The sequence below is a fragment of the Lepisosteus oculatus genome, chromosome 19 (assembly GCF_040954835.1).
Source record: "Lepisosteus oculatus isolate fLepOcu1 chromosome 19, fLepOcu1.hap2, whole genome shotgun sequence".
Lineage (NCBI taxonomy): Eukaryota > Metazoa > Chordata > Actinopteri > Semionotiformes > Lepisosteidae > Lepisosteus > Lepisosteus oculatus.
Genome location: NC_090714.1, coordinates 16,204,370 through 16,228,472, shown reverse-complemented (window position 1 = coordinate 16,228,472; position 24,103 = coordinate 16,204,370). Strand labels below are relative to the sequence as shown.

At 44.4% G+C, this 24,103-nt stretch overlaps 5 protein-coding genes across 5 annotated transcripts; 2 read left to right on the top strand and 3 right to left on the bottom strand.

The window, feature by feature from the left end:
* The first annotated feature begins 2,760 nt into the window (after positions 1 to 2,760).
* Positions 2,761 to 3,749, top strand: LOC102693769 (hemoglobin subunit alpha-2-like). The gene is made up of 3 exons (XM_006637198.3): positions 2,761 to 2,927; positions 3,020 to 3,227; positions 3,520 to 3,749. Exons 1-3 carry the CDS (start codon positions 2,833 to 2,835, stop codon positions 3,646 to 3,648), a joined length of 432 nt encoding a protein of 143 aa, XP_006637261.2. The 5' UTR covers positions 2,761 to 2,832; the 3' UTR covers positions 3,649 to 3,749.
* Positions 3,750 to 6,102: 2,353 nt separating this feature from the next.
* On the top strand, positions 6,103 to 7,120 carry LOC102693370 (hemoglobin cathodic subunit beta-like). The gene is made up of 3 exons (XM_006637196.3): positions 6,103 to 6,271; positions 6,526 to 6,748; positions 6,839 to 7,120. Exons 1-3 carry the CDS (start codon positions 6,180 to 6,182, stop codon positions 6,965 to 6,967), a joined length of 444 nt encoding a protein of 147 aa, XP_006637259.2. The 5' UTR covers positions 6,103 to 6,179; the 3' UTR covers positions 6,968 to 7,120.
* Positions 7,121 to 11,550: 4,430 nt separating this feature from the next.
* On the bottom strand, positions 11,551 to 13,611 carry LOC102692967 (hemoglobin subunit zeta-like). Its single transcript, XM_006637194.3, has 3 exons — positions 13,337 to 13,611; positions 12,405 to 12,609; positions 11,551 to 11,775 (listed from the first exon to the last, which is right to left on the bottom strand). The coding sequence occupies exons 1-3, from the start codon at positions 13,426 to 13,428 to the stop codon at positions 11,647 to 11,649; spliced, it is 426 nt and encodes a 141-aa protein (XP_006637257.1). The 5' UTR covers positions 13,429 to 13,611; the 3' UTR covers positions 11,551 to 11,646.
* A 1,454-nt stretch (positions 13,612 to 15,065) lies between these two features.
* LOC102693166 (hemoglobin embryonic subunit alpha-like) lies at positions 15,066 to 16,181 on the bottom strand. The gene is made up of 3 exons (XM_069180872.1): positions 16,019 to 16,181; positions 15,659 to 15,866; positions 15,066 to 15,346 (listed from the first exon to the last, which is right to left on the bottom strand). The coding sequence occupies exons 1-3, from the start codon at positions 16,111 to 16,113 to the stop codon at positions 15,218 to 15,220; spliced, it is 432 nt and encodes a 143-aa protein (XP_069036973.1). The 5' UTR covers positions 16,114 to 16,181; the 3' UTR covers positions 15,066 to 15,217.
* A 4,589-nt stretch (positions 16,182 to 20,770) lies between these two features.
* LOC102692770 (hemoglobin subunit alpha-like) lies at positions 20,771 to 22,253 on the bottom strand. The gene is made up of 3 exons (XM_069180961.1): positions 22,089 to 22,253; positions 21,549 to 21,753; positions 20,771 to 21,168 (listed from the first exon to the last, which is right to left on the bottom strand). Exons 1-3 carry the CDS (start codon positions 22,178 to 22,180, stop codon positions 21,040 to 21,042), a joined length of 426 nt encoding a protein of 141 aa, XP_069037062.1. The 5' UTR covers positions 22,181 to 22,253; the 3' UTR covers positions 20,771 to 21,039.
* Between the last annotated feature and the right edge of the window lie 1,850 nt (positions 22,254 to 24,103).

Below are 24,103 nucleotides of genomic sequence, written 5' to 3'. Positions count from 1 at the left end.
AGTTCCACGACAGGACAGGCTGACAGGTGACCTGCACATCTTCGATTCCATCTTCTCGTTTCTTTCACCTCCATTTAAAGTGCGACTGGCCGTTTGGGCCCACTGGCCTGTCGCGACGGGACCCCGTTGTCTGTCATCGTCGGGAGTTATCATCTGGGTTATAATGGCGGTTGGACTCGTATGTGTCTATACTCTATGGATGGCAAGGGTGCCTAGCTCCTGACTGGAAGGTCCCGGGTTCAATCCCAGGTAGGGGATCCTTCCGGGGGGAACAGGCCGGCCGGAGCGTGATGCTGACCACATCACCTCCACCTCCAGTGTCGGATGGTCAAGAAAAATGGTGCCCCGTTGCCCCCTGTTCCCCCATGGGCCTTTATAGCCTACTTATACTGTATATGTATCTATGTGAACGTCAGTCGTTTGCCCCTCAGTCTTTATTTAGTCGTTTATACTCCCCTGAAAGTATTCAACCCTCACTAGGATGTGTTATCTGGCCTGGTGACTTGAACACGATAGAAAACCAGTAAAAAGAAATTGCTGTCCATCCACCTAAGCCAAGGAACCACGAACTTCAGTGACTCTGGGAAGAAGAATTGGTGAAAATTACAATCTCCCCACGTACAAAGTTGCCTGAAACTTATCCAAAAGGATTCGGAGCTGTAATTGCTACTTAAGGATTCAGTCAACACACTTTTTAGTACAGTATATTTCTTCGCAGTTTTAGCTCAAATGTACTTTATTTCACCCATTTATTTCACCCATTCAGGCTGCGCATTTAAGGTTTGACTGAAACATTCACTTTAAAGACATGTATGTCATATGTAATATGTATACCTCGTCTGCCATCCAATAACATACCACAGCATTCGAAGGGGGATGAATTTTAAGGCACTGACGTTTGGGCAGGTTCGGATGCTGCTAATGAAGCAGAAACCCGGTGTATCTCTGGAGTTCGTGTCTGGAAGAGATGATCCCCTGTATCTACTGTAGCTCTCCGAAACACCAGCACCTGCGCGCTGTATGGGTGTGAAACGATTAAATGGGTGGAACCCAAATCTGAAACAGAAGATAAACGCCTTGTCAAATTTCACTACGTAACGCCCATCCACTGAATGATAATAACGAAAAGAATAACATTAATGTACGAAATATATCAGTCATTCTCCATTTTGACACATTTACAGATTTTGCAACTATGCAATCAGTGTATACGGGGCAAATGAGTCTTTAATCAGCTTCAGCTTCAACATAAGAAGGAAACGCCACGTTGGTTGTGTGAAATACAAGTTTAAATACTTGAAGTCAGTATGAAGTAACATCTGCCCCTGTCCGTGCGAGATGTCGAAGAATTTCACGTTTTAATCCCGTGCACCGTAACATGATAGAACAAACTGATCCTTAAAACTTAGTGAAAAACAAACACAGATGTAGCCAACTTTGCTTAAATAAGCAGGCCTGTATACATGTAACCACGTACATAGCGTACTGTGGAGCGGTTCGGGTGAGGAGCGCACCCGGGCCCTCCAGGAACACGGCGCCTATGTCTGTACCGATATATGAGGTCTGCCGTCCCTTCGCCCCAGGATAGCGACCCCCCCTTCCAAGCTCGATCTGATCACGCTGGATAAAGCCGGAACCCTGCCCGGCAAACGCGGGCGCAAGGCAGGGCCGGACGTCCAGAAAGGTCAGAGAGGTCAGCTGGGAAAAAAAAATCCCAGTGTCAAAGGTGTTGTCCAGAATCAGAGTAGCGCACCCTCTTTACGGAAGACGCGCCGTTTGAAACGAAGCTTTCTGAAGCAATAGGGTACATTTAAACTAAAACCTCCCTCCACCGGGCTGTGTATCATAAACCGTAGCCCTGATGCACTACAAAACCTTGCAAAAACAGTTAACAGGATTGTGAAAAAAAAGTCATGATTTTTTATTTTATTTTACAATGAGTGTGGCAGTTGACAGCGCGAAAACCTTCCAGGTCTCCCCTTACATCTCAGTGTAGTTCACAGCCGTCTGCTTCACTGGGGATACTGTACCTTTCTCGCCTTTAGGTGGACAATAAAGGGAATGTATATGTATATGTACGGATTATTATAAGAAGCCCTGAATTTCGAAGCTTCTTAATAATAATAAACTCTATTTTAAATAGCGCCTTTAAAGGTGGCTTCCCAAAGCGCTTTACAGAATGACCACAACAATAAATAAAAAGAATACACAAGATAAAACACAATGACAATATACAGAGGAGACCGTGGGTGGTGGTACTAAGAAGAGCAGAGGGGTGAAGAATGGAACCTGTTCAGTAAAGGCTCTTCTAAAGAAGAGGGTTTTGAGTCTGGATTTGAAGGAGTTTAGAGAAGGTGATTCTCTGATATCCTTGGGCAGAGAGTTCCAGAGCTTGGGGGCATAACAGGAGTTTAACTCACGGTTAAACCCCCCCACCATGAACATGCATCAATTATATTTATTATTATGTAAATTAAAAGCCCTGTAATTTTATTTTACCTTGGATCCTTTAGGGAAATAGAAAAAAAATGTGTGCAATTTGTGAAATATATATATATACACTATCCCCATCCATTTTGTGTGCTCTTTGTGTGGAGGGGACGAGGGGTGCTGGTGCGGACGGCGGAATCACCCAAAAGCTGGCGGATTTCGCCACGTCATGGTTTTTCCTGCGTCCTGCCCAAGGCAGGCTTCCCGCAGCCAATGAAATTAGCTCAGAGGGGTTGAGCCGGCGCTGCTGGCGCAATATAAGGAGCTCCTGGCAGGTCCCTGGCCAGCAGGTTCCGTTCCGCGTATTTTGATCCAGGTGGAAAAGCCGAAACAGCCGCAGCCATGAGTCTCTCCGACAAAGACAAGCAGCATGTCCAGTCGATTTGGTCCAAAGCCTCTGGCAGGCTGGAGGACATCGGCAACGAGGCTCTGTCCAGGTAAGGCTCATTCCTGTCTTTGATAAAGTACACACTTCAGTGTTTTCTTTTTGTAGACTGCATCTGACCGTGTATCTCCTGTTCTTCCCCAGGATGCTCATCGTCTACCCCCAGACCAAGACCTACTTCGCCCACTGGAGTGACCTGAGCCCCGGGTCCGCTCAGGTGCGCAAGCACGGAAAGGTCATCATGACCGCCGTCGGCGATGCTGTCGGCCACCTCGGCGACCTCAAAGGCTTTCTGAGCCACCTCAGCGAGCTGCACGCTTACAAGCTGCGTGTGGACCCTGCCAACTTCAAGGTAGGTGACCCCTCAGCGCCGGGTCCGTTTCTGTAGCTCGTAACGGAGGGAACACTCGAGAAGTGTGAGTCTGACGGCTTTGTCTGATTTCATATACTAACACTTCTGGGTGCCTTGTGTCCAGATACTTCTGAAAGTGTAAAGGTCAGCTGTGCAGGACGCGTTTTAACGTTTTAAGGTGCTGTGCGCCCGTGTAAAATGCTTTAGTGTCCAAAGTGTCCATGCTGTGCGGTCTGCGTAGAAAAGCCCGTGTGCCGCGTGTCTGAAATGTGTGTCTCAATGTTTTTTCCAGATTCTGTCCCACAACATCCTGGTGGCTCTGGCCATTTACTTCCCTGCGGACTTCACCCCCGAGATTCACGTCTCCTTCGACAAGTTCCTGGCCGCTCTGTCTCTGGCTCTGGCGGAGAAGTACCGCTAAGGCGCAGACACGGAGGAGCATCGGGCAGAATTCTGCGGATCTGTCAAACGTTGTCAGTCAGATGTTATCTAAACAGTAATAAAGACAATGCAGTGAATGAAGTTTCCGCCTACGTGTGTTTTTTTCCCGGTTCTCACCAAATCCCAGTTTTATAACACTTTTCTGCAACTGACACGTAGGTAGTTTCATAACGTGTATATTCCGTTGGGAGCCTTTGCACTGGTATTAAGGTTTTCATTCTCAGCAAAAGTCCCAACTTAAGTGGTGAAAATAAAGATGATCGTTAGGCAAAGACTGGAGACAACATGACAAAGACTGAATTCGTCTTACAGACGAATCACAGTTCCGGGTTATAACCGTAATGGTCTGTCTCTCTTCAATCCACTCTCTACGGTATAAGACATTACCTTTGTGCAAAATAGTATTGGATACAATGGTTCAGTACTTGAGCAAACACTAAAAATATCATATGAGTATTAAAAGAAGCAATAGACGTTATATCCAGTTGTCAAATAATATCCCCACCAATGCGGTACCAATTAATGGCTGCCAGACATTTTGCGCGGAAAATACTAAAGACACTAAAAGAGATAAAATATCTAATGGAATGAATTACACTCCACGGATTCCACCAAACACTGAATGCACAAAAATAGTTTGAACATCCAAAGGCGAAGTAGTAACTCTTCTACGGTGTAAACCAATATATATATATATGCGAGACGTAATTATATTTAATAGCTGAATGCATGAGAAAATACAAAATAAATATATCCTAGCATGATTAAAACAGCAAGCAGTATTCATATCTAGAATTTACAGAACTAAAGAACTAAGAGCTACAGTAACCAAGAGGGGACAGCATTAGACCATTTTTGAGCAACATACATACATTGCTTACAGCACTTTTTATTTGAATCCAGAAACAAGTGAAAATCGATTATTTATTTTTGACACTTTGAACCTCCCGAGGTACTTCTTCTCCAGAGCAAAATAAAAATAAATAAAAAACTGACAGATATAAGCAAGATAAAGCGGTTCTCAGCATCTCTAAAGACCTTTTAAGAACACAAATGTAAGGATCTCATCCTTTCACTTCATTTGAAAGAGCCCGAAGCCCGACGTATTAGCCTCAAACACGTGGCTTTGCTGCTTGCCCAGGACTCCCAGAACCCTTTGCGTAAGGTCTTGTCTTTTCTGTTTTTCAGAGCTCAATGGTTTCTGATAGCTCTATGCAGATGCCCAATAGAATGATATACACATGTCAATGTATTGATGCAACCTATGCTTGAGCTGGGCTATGCCGTGCAAAGCTGTTCTTGTGTGTGAGCAGTGATAACATCAAAATTATTAATAGGGATTAATTATTAATTAATAATAATTATTAAATAAATAAATCTAATAATCCGTAATAAAAGCACGCCGTTTTTCCCGTTTCCTCTAGAATTTGAACAAAAAATAAACAGGGGCAACCTCTAAACTCATCCACTGCGGGTGGTAATGAATAACAAAATATATATATATATTTTAAAAGAAACGGACAGAATTATCGGGTGGAGCTGATCGGGAAGTGTAGATAGTCTCTGGCACGATTCCACTAAGTACGCCCGTCAAACACACTAAAGATTAATGAACTATCTGGAGTACAAGGCGTTTCCGCATTCATCTGCCATCGCGACTACTTAGTGACCTTGTGTCAACTGGTGTATTTTATTTATTTTAAATAATTTTAAATAATGTTAAAGAAAATTTGCGTCTTCCCAGGAAAGACGTGCCCTAGAGGCGCCAGAAAAGCAAGTCAATAATACTCATCGTTGTACACAGTACACTACTCGCACGAATAGTTTTATATCACATCGATCAGAATATCCGTCAATATGCCGTCGTAGTTGCCAATAAAATCCATAACTGACTCAGGTGTTCCTCGTCATTAAGAGAGTTTCTCTCTACAAATGCATTTAGCTACGGGGCTCATTTTGATACTATAAAATATGGATCTATAAGAGATACCTGTTATCTTAAAACAAAATAGCAGAAAGCTCGTAGGAAGATGACCATAACATTTCTGTATAGAAGGTAAAACTTCACAATAGTGGAAAGATGTGAAATGTCAAAGCCTCACAGTCGGATATATGCATTTTATATCTAAGAATCACAACATTTTGAAGTAAGTATACCATGTGTTCATGGACTCGGTGGGTCCAATCGCTTTTTTTAATCGAAGGCTAATACAAACATCAAGGGTCAGCCCCTTTTTTCAGCCTGTTTTTTTCCTTTCGTTGAATGTAATTATATTCTTTCGCTGTAACTGTGTTTGCCGGGGCACCCCTGGTTTGTGAGATCGTGCCGGGTTCTGGCACGGAGCCTCCGGTGAGGCGCCCGTCGTCCAATCACACTGCCCGGCATGTCTGTGGGCGGGGCCGCTCGGTGCCCATAAAGGTGCGGCGCGTGCCGCCTGCCTGCCAGCACGGGATTCTGTCTGGATAATCTGTCGCTAGAAGCCCGGAGACCCCCCCCAAAACGCCGCCACCATGGTTCACTTCACAGATGCCGAAGCAAAAGCCATCAAGACCGTCTGGGGGAAAGTTAACGTCGACATAGTCGGACCTCAGGCTCTGGCCAGGTAAACCGCCATGATGTCCTTTGCTACGTGCATGCAGTTTAAAGAGTGTTCGCTAAATACACAGCCTTGCGCGGAAACGAAGTAATTAAGGGGACGGACATAAACACTATACGCTTGGTAACTACTTATGCATGCGCAAGTGGTCCTGTACGTTTCCTTTTGCCTAACCGGGGTGTAATAAAGGTGTAAGTCTCTTTCGATATTTGAAAATGGCCGTCTTCCTTTCCTATCGATTTATTGATGGTTTTCATCAGGCTGCTGATCGTGTACCCCTGGACTCAGCGCTACTTCGGCGCCTTTGGGAACCTCACCAATGCCGCCGCCATCCTCGGGAACGCCAAGGTGGCGCATCACGGCAAAGTCGTGCTGGGCGCGCTGGACAAGGCGGTGCAAGACCCGGAGCACATCACGGCGAACTACGCCAGCCTGAGCGAGCTGCACTCCACCAAACTGCATGTGGACCCCGACAACTTCAGGGTGAGTCGGGACGGCTGGCGCCTCTCCCGGGACTTGTGCATTAACAAGTATTTTCGGCTCTAACTTCTCTCCTGTCGGTTTCTCTCGCAGCTGCTGGGCGACTGCATCACCATTGTCCTGGCCGCCCAGCTCGGCACCGGCTTCACCGTCGAGCTCAACGCCGCCTTCCAGAAGTTCCTGGACGTGGTCATCGCCGCCCTGCGCAAGCAGTACCACTAGAGCCACAGACGAGACCGCGGGGGTCCAGACTCTCGCCGGAACCACAGCCGCACGGCCGAGCCGTGTCCAAAGTTAAACCCGCTGTGGGTCACCTGTGGAGCCGAACACCCGCTTGTACGATTTAATAAACCAAATAAAATATCAAAAGCTTTACGACGCGTTTCTGTGTTTTTTTTTTCCTCCCCCTGGTTGTCTACAGTAAGAGATACACAGAGGTGTACTGAGTAGGGAGGATACAAAAGATTATTGAAGAGGATTGCGGTGATAATCCATGTTTTCTGGTAAACTTGAATTGCTCAATACGAAAAGAGTGCAAAACACTGCGACATAAGAGTGCTAAACCGCAAGTAAATTCCTCAAAAATTGATATGAGATGTATTTCCGTTTGAGTGAAGGATCCTGAGACCTGTTTCAGGACCCTGGTCATGAATCGGAGCACACAAGGCGCAATTAAACAGTGCGTGCTCTCGGCAGCGCCGAGCCCAGAGCACCCTGAACACACCTGGTAGCGCTAAGCAAGCTGGGGCTGGGCTGTTGCGACTTTTCTAGAGCCACCTGCACAAGAGGAAGATAGCCTTATTTTTGGTCTTTTTTGTTTGTTTGCCGCAACGTCGAAAGTTTGTGCTCAACATACATTTTCCCCAGATAGTGCAGTATGTTTAATGGGAGATAAAGTTCCAAAAATGTGCAACTTTTGCGAAATTCAAGTTGGGACAGAAGTGTTAGCAGAAGGCTTGGTTTATGCACGGTTTCTCTGGCTGTGTTGAACTAAGTGGTGATCAGAATGCTTAGTGTGCTTGTTGTGCATACCCGGCAGCTACACAATAATCCACGCGGCTATCGCTGTCGCCTTGATGTGCAGCATTTCATTGTCATCACCGCCATCGGCAGCCGGAGGAACTCGTGGGAGCCGCCTTGGCTTCTGCTGAGGGAGAAGCAGCAGGTGGAAAATAAGCCCTTTGTCACGGGACAGAAAGAGGGTAAGAGCGGGCAGGGGGGGGGCCACTCGCCAAGTCCAACCCGTCTGGCAGCCAGGAGCTTATTGATCCGAGAAGCGCGTCCGTTTCTTGAAAATCGCCAGGGTATCGGCCGGCTGGGCGGCTTGTTCCCCACTCCCACCACCCTGCAGGTAAAGAAGTGTCTCCTGTCCCCGGTTTTATATTTGCTCTTGTCTATCACGGATTCCAGAGCAGCAATATATAGTTTTATATGGACTTGACAACTGCAAATATGTTTGCTCAATGACATTCCGCACATCATTCTGGCAGATAGAGTAGGAGGCGCTGAATTACAGGAGCACAGTTAACACAGCACAACGCCCCCCCTCATCAAGAATCAGCCGTTCTCTTCCCGCACGTACCGGTCCGGCCGTGTTCAGTGAAATTCCGGTATTGTTGTTGAATATACAGGGAGGGATGACAATTCAGAGGCAGGCTTTCAGATGTAAAGTGCTTTGGGATCAAAATTAAAGGCGCTATATAAAGGCAGTTTTTATTTTTTAAATGTTATTAAAAGTATAACAACACTTAAAACAGATTCTAGATGATTTCTTTATATAATATTTCTATAAAGTTATTAGTGTTGAAAACTGTTGTTGACTTGGTGGTATAATAAGACGTTTTTCTTTTATTCGGAAGCTTTTGGTGCTTCACGGTTTTGTGCATTGTTGTTGTACCAGGAAGCATAAGCGCCCCTGACTTTCTCACCGTAACAACAACGACAAGGGTAGCCTTTGACTTCTTTTCGTCGTGCACAAAAAGGTTTACTCGAGTGTTTTCATCTCCTCTCCGCTGTCGGTGTATCTGGCACGGTGTGGAAAGGCAGCAAGTTGACATACAAGGCCTAACGAGGGGTTGGCGTTTCATTCAAAGTACAACTTTACTTGTGTGTTTTTTTTTTAAATACACCTCCACCTTTAACCCATCTTCACGTCCAAAAGGGATAAATTGACTCTTTGTGCGAGGAAACTCAAACCGTAATTGAAATCAGGTGCGCCATAGAACCCACTGAAGCATTGCCCAACAGCCACCGTTAGGAGCTGGACTCGTATTGTGGTCTCTAGCGCCATCTACAGGACGGAGTCTAGAAGGTGTGACGTCTATATGACCGGATGAGCAGGCCCAGAGGACACCTGGGTGCTTTCACACAGCGTGACGAGTCATTCTGCTTTTTAGTTTTCGTATGTATTTTATTTCTTTTTGAGAAAAGATGAATATTAGCCGATTACTATTAAACTCTTTGCGGATTGGGATCGTGCCATGGTACATTCTAAGCAAATGCAATGCTGTTGTTGTTTTAATGTAAGACTATGATTGTGTATTCGCTGAGATAACATTAGGACTTGGTTCGAGTGTTAACTCCTACTTTAACCATTTCCAAGCGGAAAGGAGAAACTGATGTTGTTGTTTTTTTGGTGTACTTTTTAGCACAAGTACGTCTTCTATGAATTTTCTTTTTGGCACAGAGCGTCACTCACGCAAAATAAAATTATTTTAACTTAAAATAAACGTTAAAAGTAACTGTGCCGAGGGGAAAAAAATAGCATTACAGGTGTCTTCTTTACGAATTGATTTACAGTAAGTACATTATGGTAAATACAGAATTGTGCTTTTCAGAGCGATGGTGGCGCAGCTGCAGGGGAACCGGTTCGCTGGTTCAAGTTCTGAAATCTTTAAAGGTCTGCAGTAGCATCTTTCATCCTGTAGAGGGGGATAGACGCTATTCGCCTAAGAGCGAGCAGAAGAAATAATAATAATAATAATAATAATAAACTTTATTTTATATAGCGCCTTTAAAGGTGGCTTCTCAAAGCGCTTTACAGGATGACAATAACAATAAATAAGAAGACTACAACAATAAATAAGAAAATTTCACAAGACAGGACACAATTATAATTACAACAATACAACAATAACAATAGAGGAGACCATGGAAGGTGGTATTAAGAAGAGCAGAGGGGTGAAGAATGGAACCAGTTAAGCAAAGGCTTTTCTGAAGAAGAAGGTTTTGAGTCTGGATTTGAAGGAGTTTAGAGAAGGTGACTCTCTAATATCCTTGGGCAAAGAGTTCCAGAGCTTGGGGGCATAGCAGGAGAAGGCCCTGTCGCCCATACAATGTAGACGGGCTTGGGGGACAGTAAGGAGGGCAGAATTTGAAGAGCGGAGGTTGCGAGGTGGGGAGTAGGGCGATAAAAGTTCAGACAGGTATTGAGGTGCCAAGCCATGTAAAGCTTAATCTCCCTTTATAATACTTTCAGCAGTAGCTCAGTATCTGGGAAGAGGGAAGGTCACACGCACTGATTCATGTACTTTTCCTGGAGGGTAAAAAGATCAGAAATAAATCCGGCGTAAACACACAACCTGCCAAGTGAGGAAGAAGTTTAATTTGAACTGGCCACACGTCTCAGCTGGGACTACGCAGACTTCAGCAGGAATCATCAACCAGCCCTGAGAACTCCAGTTCAGCAGGTTCTTAAAAGGAATCAATCGTCAGCTCTCAAAGAGTCTAACTGAAGCGTGAGCAAATCACCGTGCGATCTGCAACATTAGGCAACTCAGAGATCAATTGCAGAAAGAAAGGGGATTGATATACTTCTGCCCTTGGTGAACATGGAGGTGGTGTTGATAGAAACAGCCCGTTTAGGCTGGCCTGAAAAAGTATACTGCTCTTGTCCGCGCCCAGAGCTGGGGACCCCTGCTCTGCAGAATCATGGAATATGGTTTTAATCCTAATTATCTATTCAAGGGAACTTAAACTAGTGGGATCCAAGAAATTATGAATGATAATGTCATCTGCCATGTCAGCATAACCAGCAGCCATATCACTCTGCAACTCACAACTGGCAGCCCACTGGAGCTCAGCAGGTGAGAGCCTGGCCAGTACCTGGATGGGAGACCTCCTGGGAAAGCTGAAGAGGTGTTAGTGGGGCCAGCAGGGGGTGCTCATGCTGCGGTCCATGTGGGTCCCTAATGCCCCAGTATAGTGACGGGGACACTATACTGTAAACAGGCGCCGTCCTTTGGATGAGATGTAAAACTGAGGTCCTGACTCTCTGTGGTCATTAAAAATCCCAGGGTGTTTCTCGAAAAGAGTAGGGGTGTAACCCCGGTGTCCTGGCCAGATTTCCCATTGGGCCTTACCAATCATGGCCTCCTAATAATCCCCCTCTATGAATTGGCTTCATTACTCTGCTCTCCTCCCCACTGAGAGCTGGTGTGTGGGGAGTGTACTGAGGCACTATGGCTGTCATTGCATCATCCAGATGGGGGCTGCACACTGGTGGTGGTGGAGGGGATCCCCATTATCTGTAAAGCGCTTTGAGTGGAGTGTCCAGAAAAGCGCTATATAAGTGTAAGCAATTATTATTATTATTATCTGTTCCACTACGACCTTTAGGAGGTTGAAAAAGAAGTCAACATTGACGGTCAAAGGGCATTATGGGAAACAAAAGTCCAGGTGGCAAGCTTACTTAAATCGAATTTAAAAGTCACTTTTCCGTTACTCCTCTTTTTGTTCAAGACTGCTGACCTTCAAGCTTGTGTTTCCAACAGCTGGCGCTAACAGAGAGAGCAGCAGAAGCAGAATCGTAATTGCATTTTTATTTGGGGAGCAACAACAACAAAAACAACACAACAGTCCTGCAACACGTCGGCGAATCAGAACCCTCTGGACGGGGCTGGTTATCGGTATTTCTCAGCCAGCACGGCGGACACGGCCGACAGCAGCTTGTCCCAGGCCCCGTGCGCGACGGGGGTGAACTCCTGCGGTCTGCGGCACGACAGCGTCACCAGGATACAGTGAGACAGGAGCTGCAACACACCAGGGGTCACACAGGTCAAGCCATTTTCAATAACGTTATACTTGGATACTTCCCTCGGTGCTATACCGAAGAAAACCGTGGCGCTGTAAAGAGGGATATATTTTAAGAAGGACAGGCCCTGACTTCCCCTCGACCCTTTGTTAGATAAGGAGCTTAGAAAATGGGATGAATGTGTAACAAGAAAATCAAAATGATACATAATCACGTGCCGGTTAACAGGGTTGGCAATAAAGTGCTCTTGATGCTGAAGGATTTTGGATCATGGCAACCAGACAGTTGGCTGTTGATGTGCACGTTTTCCACCTAAGAGTTTAAGGGTTAGGGTCTGACCCGGTGGTTACACACAGGCCAGCTTGTACTACACACCACTGACAGGCAGAATATATATATATACAGGTTTTTAAATAATTGGCGATTGCACCACTTCGAGATCCCGTCCTCCATACTTGGCAAGAGTTGGGTTTCGAATTTTTGAATGTTGAGCCCGATGAAGTCCGAACAGAATCGAAAATCAGTCGATTGATTGATTTTCCCAACGCCTGAGATATTTCATCTCTGCAGACGGGGGCAGAAGGGAGGGAACGGTTAAGACAGGGGGCACAGCACACACACACACACCTTGAAGTTGCTGGGATGTATCATCAGCTGGTAGGCGTGTAGCAGGCTAAGAGGCGCCAGCGTGGTAGCCAGGGTACTGATGTTCTTCACTCCGTCCCCGACCGCCATGATGATCTTTTTGCCGTGGGTCCGCAGGTGGGCGGATCCGGGGCTGATGTCTAGGTGGGCAAAGTACGTCTTGGTTTTAGGAAAGCACGTGAACATCCTACCGGAGAACGCAACAGGGGAAACCGTGTTATTGCAGTTCCTGTTACCGTACATTGTCGCGGTGGGGAAACCGTATCCGCCGTGCAATTAAAAAGAGCAATTCCCTTTCACAGCGCCCCCGGTTGTTGTTTTTTTTTGTTTTGGGGGGGGTAAGTGTAGTTGTGGAAAAAAATGCTGTCCCATTGCTAGGTCTTTGCGCCTCGGCTGCGCGATTTAAAGGCAAACGGGTATCTATAGCTCAACTCGAAGACGTTTCTACACAGAATCAATATAGTACACTGTACAGAATATCCTGTTTTTTCCTCTTTTTGGGGATACAGCCGGAATTTGTCTGGGGGTGTTAACCATCGCTTCTTAAAACAAAAAGGGATGATGCGTGTGTGTATCGTTTTCCACACGGCAGACTCGACTCTATTTTTCGCTGTTTCTTTTTTCTTTTAACTTGAAATAGACCTACCCGTATGAAATATCGCACACGATTATAGCCTGTTAGCTGTTGAATAGAAGCCCCTCTATAGCTAACACAATAAAACATTTAACATAATGATAACTTTCTCTATTTAAATGCGTTGAAGTATTTACGTCAGTGCATGGACTACGAGGACATTAAGAGCTCTTCTGTTGATCAGAAATGCCTTTTTTTTCCTGACGGTGGAGCGAAGGTGCACCACAGCAAGGATAGTGCTACTATTTTTATTGCAAATCCCTACACACTCCCGGTTTACCTTAGCAGAGCCTCGGCGCCAATTTCTTCGGCGTCCGGCGCGATGCTTTCCCAGATGCTGACCAGGAGGTCTTTCTCCTCTTGGCTCAGCATGGCTGCACCGGTGAAAGTCCCTCGCCAAACTGCGGCGCTGCCGAGCGCGCTGCTTTCTGCGATAAGAGGCGAGGACGCGGAACTCCCTGCCTGTGCCTGTCTCTCCAGCAGCCAGCTGGGCTCTCTCTCCGGGGGCCCCACTACACGGCGTGATGTCAGCGTGGCCGGCCACGATCTCGTTGTCGTTTTCTCATGGCGTGGAGGTGATTAAATGAGGTTCGCAATGACATGCCCTGTCCCTAATCCCGATCGTTACTAAAATGAATGGGCGTCGAAAACAAACGACTCGCTTCGCATTCGTCACAGGCATCCCTCTAAGAACCCATCTCCACCTGGCAGATGCCCCTTGGGTCACTCAGTCTGAAGGGGGCTCGAGTCTCCTCGTCCTCAGGCCAGGGGGCTGCCCATTGACCAAACGGGTTCAACCAAACCTGTCTAACCAAGTATTCCAGACCTTCACCAGGCTCTCGGGTCTTGGGTGTTGTTGTCCCTGGTGTGGCGATGGTGTGCTCGTGAAAGTAACTTGGATCCTTTATCATTTAAAAAGAACTTCAAGAAGAGCCCTTCAATGAAATGATGGATATGACTCACAATGCGTCTTCTGTAATTCGCCTTTGTACAGACACCACACGTAAAAAACAAAAATTGTTTCCCCCCTGAGCCTTAGAGTCTAATAAGGAGATGAGTTTCCGTTTTGAACAGCCATTCCATGGTGGTGTCAGCGATTAGCTTGCCATATTAAAGAAACTGCACATTGCTTCATGTTTTTTAAGAAATAAAGAGAACCCAAAAGATTGATAATGTGAAGCAAAAAGAGCAGAACCGCAGATTACATTCAGTAAAACGTTCCCTCAAGTTCCTTATTTCGCTAAAAGGAACAGAATGCCCATCAGATATTATTCAAAATGGCGTTTGTATTCACAGTGTGCTCATCAATGTTAAATGAAAGGAAAATTACAAATGACAGCAAAGGTCTGCTGTGTTCAAAGCCCTTTGGACTGTTCTTCTGTTAAATGATCATATTTGCTTGAAATATTATAGGGTAGTTTTGCAATCTAAGAAGAAACCTGAACTAACATCACCATGCTTGAATCATGAGACCATCATAAATACTGCTTGCAAGTTCTGCAACTCGCGATCAGGCTCAAGCGCATACCCAGAACTCAATGGACAGCGGAATATTACCTCTTCAGTGTACAGACTAAAGCAACATGTGATTGGCATGCTGAAGTGTTCATATGCCTTACGGTCTAGAGAATATTTCAGGAACCCATCTGTTTTTCTGTATATTCTTGCGCAATAGAAAATGAGTATTGAAAGGCACCCATAAATAATTGAACGAGATTGATTTTTTAATACCTGGACTTCAAGGTGCAGGTCAAGACTATCTTTTGTAATTTTCCCGGTGGCACACCTGCTGACGGGTTTGGAGTCAGACCACTGAATGGGCCGCTGTCAGTGGGAGGTGGTATGATTGGAGCAGGCTGGATGGTACCTGCTGCACCTCCCAGGTGACCGAATGGCACAGTAGGCACCAGCCAGCAGGTACCCCACCTCCCCCACACCGTGGTCTGATCATAAACAGATCAGGCGGGCATGCAAAGGGTACAAGGATTGAAAAGGCACAACAAAGGGAATGTATTGAAATTCGGTTTATTGGCAAAACATTCAGGGGGGGAACACAGTCACATTTTCTCTTTAAACAAATTGCAAAACACAGGAGGCAGATCGTGCGTGTGGTCAGGGTTGGTTAGCTGTCTCTCCCCCCTCCTGTGCCACTTCAAGTCCCTTAGCGGTATTTCTCAGCCAGGACCAGGGCGATGTTGGCCAGGAACTTGTCCCAGGCGACGTGGGCCTCCGGTGTGAAGTCAGCGCCCAGACTAGCCGAGAGAGACACCAGCAGGGTGTGGCCCAGGAGCTGAGAACCGAAAGCCACAGGTTAACATCACCGGACAATCAATAGGAGTACAGCAGTACACAGGCTGAGAGAGACTAAACACCAGGCCTGTAGGCCTGTGCTCTCAAAACCAGGCTCCATCTTCAATAAACAGGGCAAGAGGAGAAGAACTGGCAGGAAATCGTTTCTGGATTTAAATCTGTAAAACTGTCTGCAAGCATATTACACTCTAACTCAGGTGCAGTGATATTCATCCGCTGCCCTGCGTGCACTAGGCCCGTGAAACTGAGAGCTGGCCGCTGGGAGATGGCAGGGCGGTAGAGCCGCAGTCACCTTGAAGTTGACTGGATCCACCCGCAGGTTGTAGGCGTGAAGCTCGCTCAGCTTGCTCAGGGCTTCGCTCAGGTTGTCGAGGTGGCTAACGGCCTGTGCGATCGCCCCCATGACCTTGGCTCCATGTGCCTTGACCTGGGCAGAGCTGGGGCTCAGGTCAGCGAAGTGGGTGAAGTAGATCTTGGTCTGGGGGAAGACGATCAGCAGCCTGCAGGGGGGGAGAAAGCACAACAGACATTTGTGGAAATGCTGCAGCGGACAATGCCAACAAACGCACCGCTCGAGGAGGTGTAACAGCTGCAGCTGCAGGATGCAGGAGCTGACAGTGGTACATGGAGAGCTGAAGTGTTGTCCGCTCACCTGCCGAAGGCTTCGGCGCCGATCTGGGCAGCCTTAGGGGAGACCTTTGCCCAGGTCTTGGTGATGTTGTCCTTATCGGCGGTGGAGAGAGACATGGTGGCTGCGGCGGCTGGTGCTTTCTGAGTTGCTCAGGAGGAAGCAGGAAGGCCCATGTCCTGACAGCGGCTCGGGGCCCTTTTTAAAGAGAGCGCAGGTCCCGGGGCGAGACAGACGGCCGTCCCCCATTGGTCGAGCCAACAGGCCCCGCCCCTGAGATCGGGGGGTCGGATCTCCCCTTTCCCTCTCTCGAGCGCCCCGCATCCCCGTTATGTAAAACAGAACATCGATTAAGTGAATATTTTAAAGTTATATTTTATAAACCCTTTAACTTCCATAATATTACTCTTTTAATAGTGGGGTAAATGTAAGTATCTATCGCCTAGCCAAAGAAGGGGAATTATTATTATTATTATTAGTAGTAGTAGTAGTAGTAGTATATTATTATGCAACGTTTATTATTTTGGACTTTCTCGTACTTAACCTTACTCTTTTTTTATAGACTGAATAAAGTCTCTTCGTAGGTTTTCAACTACAGTTTTAGCGTCTGAAGTAATATTGTCAAAATGACAATGCCAGAAATACAGTCAGCACCTTGAAACTCAACACAGACGCTAATGTAAAAACATCCCCCCAGAGCATATATATATACACCTTATTACCGGTGCATTTGAACGGTTGAGACTTTGTACTTCATTAAAAGGGTTTTTATGGTTGGATCCTCGGTGAATTCAGCTTCAGCCAGCCAGTAATTGAGCCTGACCAAACGGATTTTGTGTGTGCGTTAAAAACAAAGTCAGCGAGCTCCTTGTGAAAACGAACTTGGTTTAAAAGCCCTGCTCGGCGACACAGCACGCGAGAGACCAGCACGCTTTTTAATCGCGAAGCTTAATATTGTTAAATATTGGAAAGGACGTAGTTTCCCGGGCGGAGCTCAGAGCACGGAGAGGTCCGGGGATATCCTGAGCGCAGTTTCGCAGAGGAGTCTCTCAATGACAAATCACTGATTAATGAATTCGTGCCAACTGCCGCGTCATGTTGTGCAAACTTGGCTTGGTGACAAGTGTAATCTCCTCGCAGTCGCTAAGATTACCAAGAAAGTCACTCGAAAATGTTAGTTCGTTCAATCAGTTCATAATGTGGTAATATGCCTGTAGATTTTATTTTCCGTTTATTTTTTGTTTTGTTTCATGTGAATTTCATTATTTGTATTTGCTTTGGCAACACTGATCGTACCCATCGGTCATGTTAATAAAGCACCTTGAATTGAATCGAATTGAATTAATAACGTCATACTTTGCTAAGATCGTGCACAGACATATATTGATCAATAGGAAAAAAAGCATATAAATACCGTTACATACAGTATAAAAGTCATTAAAAAGTTTCATTTTGTCTAAAGGGCGGAACATAGCTATATTGAATATTTATTCGTTCGATTATTTTTCCCTGAACGATGGAATGAGCACAATACCTTTTCCAGCATAAAACAGTTGCAAAATCGTTGCCTACGAATATACGACGTACTGGGAATATTTAGGAAATGTGTAATATATCATTCAGAGGGGTTTCACGCACACAACAGGGGTGTAACGTAGAAACATAACTCTGACAGGTCATATCAAAGCTAAAGAATAATAAGCAACGAATTATTTTTGTGTGAACTAACTTTGAAAGAGAGTTTAGGAACCTGTCTTTGGATACTGCGCAATTTAGTGGGAAATTAGGGAAGGCAGCTTTTCAGTTTTAACTATTTTGTCCCCATTGCGTAATAAATCTGTCGTTCTGGTATACCATGATCTTGTAATTAAATTATTTCGATATCTCAGGCGTGTTTTGTACATCTGGCAAAAAAAAGAAAAAGCTTCACATGAACCACGAACACGTAAAAATATCTACAAAAAATAACGAAACTGCTAAAGGCACTGAATCTGTTTTTTATGGTTGAATGAGAATTTATTAATAGTATTGGAATCTCTTAACGACTTTATCCAATCTCACGTCTCTCGTCGAACTGTCATTAAAACAAATCAAACAAGAATGAACAAAAAAAAAGTAAAATTGTTTACGCCAAAAACTGACAAGCTAATTATCTCAGAAAACAGAGGGGCGAAGGCACATCTTGGAAATTGGATCTTCAGTGGAATCGAGGTCATCTTATCTTGGCTTGACTGCGCTACGCGGCCAGGCCCGGCCACAGAAACTGCTATGTGCTCAAGATTAGAAAGACAAATTTGCTTCTTATCTGTAGTTTACTTCCAAGCGCACTTCATCCAACAGTTCTACATTCATAGACGTATTTTTACACATGTAAAACTGCGCTTAAACTTGCATTCTCCCTGGGTGTAGAAATACATTAACGGCTCTTGTTGCCTTCATTTAATGCAAGAAATGCACGCCGCTATTTCAACGACACAGGTATACCACTGGTGCAATAAGTGCTCTTACCTTGGAGGGTAGACAGGTCACCCGTAAAACGTGAAAATATTTCTCCCCTTCAGTCAATCAATATATTTAATGAGTAATTTGGAGAATGTGTTGAAGTGGACTCTCTGCTTACTTCCAGGACCAGGGCTGGTACTCTAGAATATAGCACATCTTCTAAATGTACCCAATACCTATTGCACATGTGTTGCAATTATTTATACTGCCATAATAATAATAATAATAATAATAATAATAATAATAATAATAATAATAATAATAATAATAATAATAATAATAATAATTATAATTATAGATACTTTATTGATCCCGTGAGGGAAATTGCAGTGCAACAGCAGCGTAACACAGTCAACACAGCAGAGTGTAACGAAATTATACAATAATACAATACATACAATACAATAATAATCTTAATCATAATCATAATAATAATAATAAAGAAAATAATAAAGATAAAGCTTCGCAATATGAAAGAACAGCAATATTTCACAAATAATTCACAGTTCTGTGGTCCCTTTCACCGTATTTCGAATTTTGGAATGTTGAATTGATTTTAATCGTATTGATTATTGACTATTATTAATTTCGTTTTTGCTGTGAGGAAAGACAAAACAAAACCGTAAAGCAAAACAGTAAGAAAAACCGGTATCGTGTTTGTGTGTGTACAACATGCATTTAATTGTTTAAGAGAAACGAAGTCACGCAAGACATTCTGAAGAAAGCCTTCAGAAGCAGAAGAAGGGCACACACGAGGGAATTTCCGCTAAGAAACACGAGAACGAAGACCATTCCAGCAAAGACGTTTATCCGAAAATAGAGCGCAAATGTTTCAGAGGTGGGAACGGGCTATTTAGAAAAGGTTTTTAAGTCCTCATCTTTAAACGAGTTAAAGATAAATGCGACGCAAATCTATCCTGTAATGTCTTAAGATGTGCAGCAATTTATTTTGCTGAAAGTAACGTTACTGCTAGTCTGAAATGCAAAGTAAGGCGAGATGTGAAGAACGCACTTCAGTGACCCTTATTAACGCACTGTCTACTAAACAGTAAGCAGTCGAACAAAATGTGGAAAAGTTATTGATATTAACCCTGTTCCGTCTAAAGGCTGGTGTTCGTTCAAAATTGTTCACATAATCTGCTGTCTGTGTTTTCAGCAGCTGAGATCACTGAGAACACACGGAAACTGACCAGTGCTCCATCCGTCTTGTGGATGCTAACCCAGAAAGCAATATGGATTAAGTTTATATTATTTTATGGATCTGCAGCTTTATGAGCTCTTCCTTGAGAGCCTTAGCGCTCCAGGAAAGGTCTTTTGAGTACAGCCCTAAACCTTGTTAAACACATATTTTCCGTAATTTGAGACTATTTTGTTTTATTTTAGAGAACATATAAAACCATTTTAAGTACAAACGACATTACACGGCCATCATATTACAATGCAAATTTGCAAATAGACAATTCAGCAGAATGAGAATTTAGTCTATTCTTATCTGTTCCCTTAATGTTTTTAATTATTTCACTCGCATTTTTTGTCGACCCGGATTATGTTCATTTCATGTTAAGGGGCTGTCCTGACGAGGCAGCGCATGTACTGATCATATTACATTTAAAAAGCATAACTGAACTATTTTTTCAGCATTGGAACTCAATGCCTACGAATACACGTCAGTTCATTTAGACTCTTTTGTCTATGTTTTCAACGAGATCCCAGCAAAGCGAACTGCCAGGTGTTTGTTTTTATGAATGGCCTTCATTTCTTAATTGTATGATTGTTTCCCATTTCGCGCTGTGTAAATGACCCACATGCGTTTATCGTAAGCTTGTTGCGTGCTGATCCCGGTTTTATTTTTACAGATCGGTGCTTTTAGCGTGTTTTATCCCCTGTGAGAATGCAAGAGCAGTTTCAGTTGAGAAAACATTTTGCACTTTTCTGATAAGAGCATATAAGTACAATTCATAAAGAAGACAATGTGCACATACTCTTGTATTTATTAAATCAGTTCGTAGAGGGAGCTCACAAAGGTGACCCAGGTGACACCTTGTCTTAAAAGTACTTTTATTCGAATATGAATATTGCATGTTACGCAAAACCTTTATTTGGAAAGACTATTATTTTCAATCGTCTTCAAGCCAATAGAGGTTTTTTTAAAAAGAAAATGCCGGCAGTGTCTGCTTATTGTACAGATGTGTGACATGTTGAACCCGTGAAATCATCCGACTGAGCGCTCCGTATTGAGCACAGAGGTCACAAGAAATACGAGTACACCGTATATATTATTTAAAAAAAATGTTTTTATTGTAAAGCTCCAAGATTAGGTTTCAGGGTGCCTGAAAACAGTTAGACATTTTTAAAAAAGGATGTTTTTTTTTTTTTGCACATGATGGCACAGCACAAGAGGATCAAACAGCGGCATCAACCATTCAAAGTCCAGGCTCTCGGACGCGGTGATGTGTCCCAGCTTCGCCCCCCCTGCTGGCTCGGAATCGGGGGGGGGGGGGGGGTCCCCCCAGGCACCCTCAGAGCTCCAGGTGGCTCGCGGCTCACCGGTACTTCTGGGAGAGCACCTCGGCCACGCGGACCAGGAACTTGTCGCAGGCCACGTGCGCCTCCGGGGTGAACTCGGCGGGCAGGCGGTTGGCGAGGACGACCAGGATGCAGTGGGCCAGCAGCTGCGGGGGCAAAGGATGACAATGAGCCATGTTGCATCACCTCCGGGACCGCTGCAGAGAAGAAGATACCACCCCCCTGGGCCTCAGCGACGGATTCTTAAGAGTTGGCCGTTTGCGAGGAGCTTTTAGATTTTAAAAAATAATAATGGATTAGTGAAGAGCTATGCACACCAAGACTTGCAATGGCCAGATGAAATAAAAGGACGCTGGAATCGGCCATCTCCGAAAGCTCAGCAGCTCGGCGATTTCACACCTGAGCCGACTCGAAGCGAAAAGGCCGATGGGCTCATTCGAGGTTCAGGGGGGCTGCGTTGGCACGCCCGGCCGGATGGCAGACAGACGCCATGGGTCGTTCGGACCCGTCGCCTCGGCGCGCTTACCTTGAAGTTGACGGGGTCGACCCTGAGGATGTAGGCGTGCAGGTCGCTGAGGCTGCTGAGCACGGAGGATATGTTGTCGATGTCGGCCGCGGCCTGGGCCAGGGCCGTCATCACCTTGCCTCCGTGCGCCCGCAGCTTGGCCGAGCCAGGGGTGATGTCCACGTTGGTGAAGTAGGTCTTGGTCTGAGGGAAGACCGTCAGCAGCCTGCAGTGGAGAAACAATCGGAAACACCGCTCGCTCAGACTGAACTTTGACAGCGCTGAGGTGCCTGCTTACTTTAGGTCAGGGTCCATTACAATCCTGAAGTAGTTTTCTTGTAATGCAATAAAACATCACTGTGGAAAAAGCTGAGGTCTTTTATTTTCACAGGAGAAACCGTAACTGTACATCATAAATGTACTGATTGATGCATCTTGTTTAACGTGAGTTAAAATTAAAATACAAGTCGGGAAGAACACTTCAAAACGCACTTGGCGCTTTCAAAAGGTTTTGCTTTTACATGTAACATAAAAAAAAACTAGCAACAAAAGGATTGATACCTTAGCAATGCGTCTTCGCCCCACTCCTCTGTAAAGTCTGCGGCCTTCTTCCAGATGGAAGAGACGAGGGCTTTCTCGCTGGCGGTGGTCATCTTGGAGCTGGGAGCAGGCGTGTTTCTGCGTTTGGACAGCTGGACTGCGCTGGGATCTGCGATGCTTTAGCCCTGTGAGCGCCGCTGTTTTTATAGAAGCCAGACTGGACCAACTCTTGGGAAGAAGCCAACCTTATTGGTCAGGGGACTGGCGCCCGGTGGCTCATTTGCCTGTCTTATCTGACCGCTCGGATTCGGACGCTGTCCCCCTGCTCGGCTGAAGATTACAGCGTCCCGTAACTGGTGAAACCGCCAACTATTAAGTCGTGTTAAAATTGCTCTTGTAAGAAAAGCATTACGTACTTATTTAGTGGCCGAAGCATTGTTGTCCTCGCTTGGAATAGTAGTAATATTAACGATCTCTTTTGAACCTCGATTCCCAGTTTTGGTCAAGCGTCTAAGGGGTATTATTTTAGCTTGAGAAGTCGACCTAATACATTTCTTAGTAAGACACATATCTGATTTTTCTGAAGGTCGATTACTTGCAGCATTATTCGATATATTCGTTAAAAATAAAATAACCTATAAACCATATGGAACGTGAATAGAAGTGTAAATATTATGCCGTCAATTCATGACAAACTCTATGATCACAACTACAGGGAAATGTATATTAAGTCACCCCCAGGCTAGAATAAAGGAGGTCAGTCTGAGGAGCTAAAAGGATTTGAAGACAGTTAAAGTTTATGAAGTGCCATTCATAAAGAGCTAATATAATATTTTTGTGTAAGCAACAACTTCAGGCATTAAATTCTTCATGAGGTAGGTAGAGATATTTAGGCTTAAAAAGAATAAACATTTATATAACAGTGGGCTCTCTAGACCTATTCTAAAGGTTTATTTTGTATTTGCTTAACTGATGACACTATGTGAAATAATAAAAGGCTGTCTAACACTATATACTGAATTCACAAGAAAAGGGTTTCAGAAGACTATTGAAGTGCCCACAGTTTTGCAGATTTGTATAGGATCCGGTGTAATCACACTGGATTAAGGATTAGATTAAGGACGAAATGGAGCACTTTCTGCTATTTAATTCCAAAATCTATAATGGACAATATGTATCTTTTTACAATAAACCTGCAAGGGATTTTTGTCATTGTAAGAACTACATTCATCTGGCCAATTGCACAAAGCACAAGACTTAAAGAAAGGCTACAAATGACAACAAGCCATTCAACATAGTCTAATTGCTAGAAGATGATTGATCTGAAAATGCCCTCTAGTCATTTCTTGAGAAAACCAGAGTATTGACTTCAACAAAGTGCCAGCCGTTCCTGCCTCCTACAACACTTTGTGTAAAGAAGTGCTTCCTATTCTCAGTTTCCAATGTACTTTGGCTTAGTGTCAACCTATGTTCTTTGTCCATTCCATCAAGATTGGAAATATGTTAATCTGATCCCCTGATAGTTTTCTCTGATCAAGACGATAAAGATTTATATCCTTTAGCATATAAGTGAAGGGCATTCCTATACGTGTCAAATGTGCCTGGTCATTTTTCTTTGGAAACTAAAACAATATTAAAGATGTTTTTTTTATATTCTTTAAAAAATCATGTAAGACTCATGTCAACTCTCACATGGCAAATTAGCAACAATATGAATGTATTAAAAATACGATTTCAATTAACATATTAACTCACTTTCGGGGCAATTTTCAAAACATCTTTTGTGTTGAATGTGTCCGGGAAATGATATTGCCAGGTGAAAACCCTAAACTGGCTGCTTCAGTATACAAAGTCAAACAAGGTCACTTGGAAACCGTTGAAATTGAGAGGAATTGCGTTTGAAACTGAAAATAAGAAGATGCTTTTAGAAAAGAGTTTTATACAAGCAATGCCCTGGCATCCATTTAAATAGTTACTGGTGCTTGGAGGAAAATACAGATCGACAGAATCATCATGTGTAAATTTTCTTAGGTTCG